The following is a 7,200-nucleotide window of genomic DNA, read 5'->3' on the forward strand; positions in this document are numbered from 1 at the left end:
TGTGACCAAAACTCAACCCAAATGTGACAAAAATTCAACAAAAACTAAAAAAAAAAAGTGACAAAAATTCAACAAAAATGTGACAAAAATGAAAAAAAAAATAATAATAATAATAATAATTAAAAAACAAAAACAGCAACAACGCGAGGAAAAAGATCAATTTTGTGGGTCTTAGCTTTCAAATGAGGTGTTGCACAGGCCTATATAATAGCCAAAGAGGACAGAATGCATTTGGTTTAGGCGGGTGGTAAGAGGTTAAAGTACTCTCAGTATCAGTGTTAATTTCGTCGACTAAAATATTTAGTCTTAATTTTAGTCAAAGTGATATTTTTGACGACTAAAATTGGACTAAAACTAAATTAAAAGTTTTTCATGAGACTAAAACTATGCCTAAAATGTCCAGATATTTTAGTCGACTAAAATAAGACTAAATAAAAATGAAAAGGAGAGACTAAAATCATCCAAACTTATATTGACCGTCTGAAAAAGCCTCAGATCATTTAAATTCACTGTTAAAGGATCAGCTCTGAGCTTTGTTCATGTGGAGCAGCTCCATGAAGCAGAGGAACAAGATTAAATATGACTATAATGAATATTATCAATGCAAAGTCAACTTAATTAGTCTTAAATTTAGTCGACTAAATTTACTTGCAGTTTTAGTCGACTAAATCTCGACTAAAATTAAAATACATTTTAGTCAAAAGACTCAGACTAAAACTAAATTAAAATATGTTCTGCTCAGCATCTTGTTCTGTATTACTCATTAGGCTTCCTTGTATTTGAGCACTGTGATCTAAATCCAAGTCGTCAAGGATACAGTGTGAATACTACCCACCAACAACATCTGGATTACAACACAACAGCTGGACATGAAAAATCAGATACTTTCTCCTAATACATACAAAGAGAATATCCTTTCTTTATATCAATACTTAAACGGTCTGATCGCTTGAGGCCTTTATCTAAAAGCTTCTTGAAAATAGCGACAAAAACGAGACAAAAAAAGCACACAAAAAAAAACATCATAAGAGCCACAACTTTAGAGCCGACAAAAGGTAAGACGGACATTGGCGTCTCATGATCGGAAGGTTGGGAGTTGGAACCCCGCCTCCTGAAGGTGCACACTGCCGTTATGTCCTTGGGCAGGACACTTCTCCCACCTTGCCTCCAGTGTCTGCGTATATTCGTCTATGAATGGGCGACCGGTTCCACTTTGAGTCCTTAATGTAGGTGGAAAAGACCATTTACCATTCATTTAAGAAAGACACATGAAAGAAATTGTTAATAAAGCATTTCAAACTCAACAAAAAGATTTTCCTTTATAGTCCTGGACATGCTTAATTAATTCATTTGTTTTATATGATCACAACAGGCTGAATCTCATGGCTCTGCAGGTGTAGATGATACAGGTCTTTGGAGTGGAATCTCTTTGCACACACTTCACATGAGACCTCCAGCTCCTCAGCGTGTACAGTATAGTGTTCCTGTAACGTTGCTGCTGTGCTGAAGCTCCGCTCACACTTGTCACAGGAGTGGGATCCAGAGTGGACGAGGAGGTGAGTGCGTAGAGTGGACGCGTCGCTGAAAACCTTGCCACACTGGTCACAGGGGTACGGCGTCTCTCCCCAGTGAGTTGCCATGTGTCTTTTCAGATTACTGAGTTTTGAACATTTCTTCCCACACTGCTCACAGCTACACAACCTCTGCCCAGTGTGAGAGCGCAGATGTTCGGACAATTTGGATAACTGTGCAAAAGTCTTTCCACAGTGGCCACAACCGAATGGCTCCTCTCCTCTGTGGCTGCCCCAGTGTTGTTTAAGGGATTTGGCTTCTGAGAATTTCATCCCACACTGATCACAGCTGTATCGCCGTTTATCAAAATGAAGGCACATGTGCAGTTTGAGAGTAACCGCTCTGGTGAAGGTCTTTCCACAGCTGTCACATTTGTGCGGCTTCTCTCCATTGTGACTAAGTTTATGTTCTGTGAGAGACCCTGATTGGGCAAAGGTCCGCCCACACAGGTCACAAGTGTACGGCTTTTCCCCCGTGTGGATGCGCTTGTGTAGTTTGATATCTTGGGACTGGATAAACGTCTTTCCACAGACCTCACAGCTGTACGGTCTTTCTCCGCTGTGAATGCGCTGGTGTCTTTTCAGGTTGAAGGTTGACGTGAACGTCTTCCCACACTGGCCACAGCTGTACGGCTTTTCTCCTTTGTGAATGCGCCGGTGCACTGTCAGGTTGTTGGTTGATTTGAATGTCTTTCCACAGAGTTCACAGCTGTGTTGTCCCATGGCAGGTTTAAGACCGCTGCGTATGTGAAGGCTTTCCCACACGGCTCACAGATGCTGCGCTGGTGTCAGAGTTCTGGTCTTCTCAGCGCAGGTTTGAACACTGAGATTATATCATCTGAATTTATAGAAAAGTGTCTGAAACGTTAAGGTTTCCAAAATGTTCCTTTTTGGGGGGGATATCTGTGAATGAAAAAGACAGAAAAAAATTACAACATAACTGAATGTAAAGTATCTTCCACTCTATTTTCTGTTTAACGTTTTTTAGAAGTTATAGGGATTAATAAATATACTGTAAATACTTTCTCCCTAAAGATTTCCTATGTGGCATAAGTTATTTTTTTACTCAGTGTTACTTAAGCGTACGAATGCTTCAAAATATTAGTGTTAATTTCGTCGACTACAATATTTAGTCTTAATTTTAGTCAAAGTGATATTTTTGACGACTAAAATTGGACTAAAACTAAATTAAAATTTTCTCATGAGACTAAAACTATGACTAAAATGTCCAGATATTTTAGTCGACTAAAATAAGACTAAATAAAAATGAAAAGGAGAGACTAAAATCATCCAAACTTCTATTGACTGTCTGAAAGAGCCTCAGATCATGTAAATTCTCTGCCAAAGGATCAGCTCTGAGCTTTGTTCATGTGGAAGCAGCTCCATGAAGCAGAGGAACAAGATTAAATATGATTATAATGAATATTATAAATATTAGTCGACTAGATTAGTCTTAATTTTAGTCGACTAAAACTAGACTAAAATTGAAACTTTTTTTTTTTTACTAAATCTCGACTAAAATTAAATTTAAAAACATTTTAGTCAAGACTAAGACTAAAACTAAAATAAAATATGTTGTCAAAATTAACACTGCAAAATATTGCTCAAATAGAGGTAAAAGGTTCCAAATTACATGACATTTTGGATACAAACGGTGAAATTTTACAGATACAAGAATTAAAAAACTAATTTAATTTTCAAGGTTCTCTCAAAGAATATAGGGAAATCTGTAAATCTATCCCAGTGGCTTTGATACAGCTGATAAAAAACATAATAATTTTTTCTACTGTCCAAATCAAACTTCCAAATTTCAATCATGATTATGATAGGAAGATAAAACCTAAAGAGGGGGTATTCTGCTTTTTTCAGTCACATAGCACCAGTCTATATCACACTACAATGATGACAAACCATCTGTTGGTCTGTAAATGCAGTAAATTAGAATAACTGCCTTGTATAAAATGTCTCTCTCAAAATGGCTGTAGTGAATGTCTTGAAATAGGCCTCTGTCTCTTTAAGAACCTCTGAGCCTTTCCGACACGCCCCCTCCACACGCTGTCTGTGGCATCAGTGGGGAGGGGGTTCTGCTGAGGAGCAGTGGTTGGTTACTCGGCTGGTGACGAAAGCTCGGAGGCGTCTCCAGGAGGTGGGGGCGTTCCTAGGAGGACTCAGGCAAACCTATCCCTAAAATGGCCGCCATCAGAGTTTTTACAGATTACTCAAAAATACGTGAATGTGCCAAGGCAACACTTCAGGCATGTTTTTAATGAGGGAATGACATAAAAACATGATGAAAAGCTTGAAAAAGTCGATTTTGCATAATTACTGTCCATCTGCGGAGACATTAAGGGGTAGATTTGGTTTTGAAGTTGACCCTTGTGATTTTTGTCATGAAAATCCAGAACAGACAGAACATCTATTCTTCTCTTGCCCAGTCAGTGGCAGTGTTAATTTTGACAACATATTTTATTTTAGTTTTAGACTTTTGACTAAAATGTAATTTAATTTTAGTCAAGTTTTAGTCAAAAAAATCTTTTCAATTTTAGTCTAGTTTTAGTCGACTAAAATTAAGACTAATCTAGTCGACTAATATTTATAATATTCATTATAATCATATTTAATCTTGTTCCTCTGCTTCATGGAGCTGCTCCACATGAACAAAGCTCAGAGCTGATCCTTTGGCAGTGACTTTACATGATCTGAGGCTCTTTCAGACGCTCAATAGAAGTTTGGATGATTTTAGTCTCTCCTTTTCATTTTTATTTAGTCTTATTTTAGTCGACTAAAATATCTGGACATTTTAGTCATAGTTTTAGTCTCATGAGAAACTTAATTTAGTTTTAGTCCAATTTTAGTCGTCAAAAATATCACTTTGACTAAAATTAAGACTAAATATTTTAGTTGACGAAATTAACACTGGTTAGTGGAAAGTTCTGGCAGGATGTCCATAGCTGGTTAAATAATAAAATTAATGATCTTGAGCAATTTACAAGTGAAGATATTCTTATCTATAACTCCAAACAAGGGACATTTCACTTTTAATGAACCGTATCATCATTATGGGTAAATACCACATTCACAAAAATAAATGGAAAAAACAGCTGCCAAAGGTTAGCTGTTTTAAAAATGAATTTTGTTTGTTTTTATCCTCCTTGAATTTTGTAAAAAGATCCAACCAAACTGTGGAAGAAATTTGCAACGCCTGTAACACCTTGTCATTTATCTGAGAACAATGCCTTATTTTATTTTACTTGCCTGTTTTTTGCTGTCTGAGATTTTGTAATAAACGTTTATTTAAAAAAAAAAAAGAAAAAGAAAAAAAAGGTTCCAAATGAAAAGCTACTTGCTACATAGTTACATAAGTACATGCACTTGAGTAAATGAAGTACTTCCTCCCACCTTTGATTATAAAGTTACTGAAACTAAAGACCTAATCTATTTATGTTTTTGACTAATCTGTTCAAAATAACGTGGCGTCACAACAACGCAGCTTCCGCCGACGATCCTGCAGCGACTTCCCACCATGTTAAGCCCCGCCCACTCCCCTCGCGCACAGTATTATTCAGTTTGCGCCGCGCTGGATCCAGCCATATAAATATATACAGCTCACTTTCCTCCACTCCTTTTCTTCCTCCACAGCTCGATCAGACCAAGCATCGCGTTTTCCACCGCGTAAGTAAATGTTGCTCCAAATGTGGCTGTCGTGGATTCAGTGAGAGATAATCTGCAGGAGCCGCGAGTTAAAGACCGATTACAGTAATGTAGTTTGTGCTCAGATAAACCAGTCTCTGCTGCACATTATTACCGATGTCTCTATTTCTTTTTCTTATTCGCGTAGAGCCATTCCCAAAGTCCGAGCCATCGTGGCCTTTGAGCCAGAACTGTCCCGGTCCTCCGGAAGTGACCTTATTCAAAGGAATTTATTTTACAGCTAAAATTACTCAAAAAAAAAACATCTACAATGTCTGAAGCTTAAAACTGATTCCAAGTGACACTAATAAAAAGATAATAATAATAAAACAGACAAACTTCGAGAGCAGAGAGACGGATAGAGGGGGAGGGAGACAGAAGAATGTGGGGGGTTTGAGACAGAAGGAGGGGTTGCATTCTTGAGACTTGTTGATCGCAGTGATGAGACATATCTACATACTAGGGGGGGTTGTAGAGGCTACTTCGGTTTGATTTGCAAATGTACTGCCATGTAGAATACTTTTGAACATGTCCAGGTGCCTTTGGACTATTTCTCTCACTGTTACACGTTTGGAGTTAATTACAAACCGTTGTTTTGGTAATAACATTGTATGACATGCACCAGAGTTACAGCTGCATCCATGAGTTGGATTAAACTCTGTAAAGGTCTCAGTCATTCCATCACCTATACACTTAAGGTGTGTGTTTTAACATCTCACCCTCCGCCTTATGTGCATTTTCTCCAGTTCAGCTTGACCCAAATCTAAAAGGTTACGACCTACAGGCCAGTGTAGCGCCTCGTTTGAAAGCTAAGACCTACAAAACTCATCTGAATGGAGCTTTTTCCTCGTGTTGTTGCCGCCTTGTTGGATTTTTGTCACATTTTTGCCACATCGCTTTTGGGCACTTTTTTGTTGCGTTTTTGTTGCTTTTTCATCATTATTTCATTTTTTTTTTCTCTTATCATTTTCTTAATTTTTTTGTCATTTTCTGTCACTTTTTCATCATTTTTTCTTCACTTTTTCATCATTTTTTCTTTACTTTTTCATCATTTTTTCATCCTTGTTTTCGTCGCTTTTTGGCCATTTTGATCAAGAAGCTTTTAGATTTGGGTTTAGCCCATTTGGATAAAGTGTGCTCCGTTCAGGTGGGGGTTAAGGGGTTAACAGTGTAAGCTCAACTATAGAGCTCACACTATAGGGTTCAACAGTCCCACCGTTCTGGGAAGTGAAAAAAAATCCTTTCTTTGTTTAAAGTTGTTGTTAAATTAAAAAAATATGAAGAGTTTAAAAGCACAATGAAGCTATTTGCGAGCAATGGACCATTGCGTGGATAGTTTACAAGGCAGAATATCCTAAATACTTAATAATACGTTGAAATGTTTTTAGATTTTTTTTTTTATAAAGTTTTAGATCAATCTTCAATTAAAACTGTGTGTGATAAGACAGTAGACAACAGTCTTGACTAGACAGACAAAACATCACTTCAGCCCAATGCATTCCAAAAAGAAGAAAAAAAATAGTAATGGCTTTAGTAAATGTTTGGTTGGTTGCTTTTAACTTATTAGAAAAAAACGATTATTAAAGATGCCCTCCCGCTTGTCCATCCGAATCGATCAAGCTTGCATTATTTGATGCCACTGGGATTATTTTCCCTTCGCTTTTCACCTGCCATGGCTCATGCTTTTGCCTGACATAAAAACAAACGGCGCTGTGTGATGATGTCATCAGGCCGCGCTGCTCAGTTTGCTTGCACAGGTGTGAGGGCTGGCCAGCAGGGGGCAGGTGTGAAAGAGACCTCTCTGTACTTTTATGACTGTTCAGAAAATATTCAGCATAGTTTTTTTTATTAATAAATGAATAAAAAACAAAGCTAGACTATTTTAGAGGCAACAAATAATCGTTTGAATAATCGTGATTATTATTTTTTCAATAATCGA

The 7,200-nt window shown here is 37.4% G+C and overlaps 1 protein-coding gene across 1 annotated transcript; it reads right to left on the reverse strand.

Annotated features, from left to right (window-relative positions):
* Window positions 1-1,355: 1,355 nt before the first annotated feature.
* Window positions 1,356-2,295, reverse strand: LOC306966320 (uncharacterized protein; the record flags this gene model as incomplete). Its single annotated transcript, XM_079561043.1, has 1 exon — window positions 1,356-2,295. Exon 1 carries the CDS (start codon window positions 2,292-2,294, stop codon window positions 1,356-1,358), a length of 939 nt encoding a protein of 312 aa, XP_079417169.1. The 5' UTR covers window position 2,295.
* Window positions 2,296-7,200: the final 4,905 nt, after the last annotated feature.

This window comes from Gobius niger (genome assembly GCF_951799975.1).
Source record: "Gobius niger genome assembly, chromosome: 8".
NCBI classification, from domain to species: Eukaryota; Metazoa; Chordata; class Actinopteri; order Gobiiformes; family Gobiidae; genus Gobius; species Gobius niger.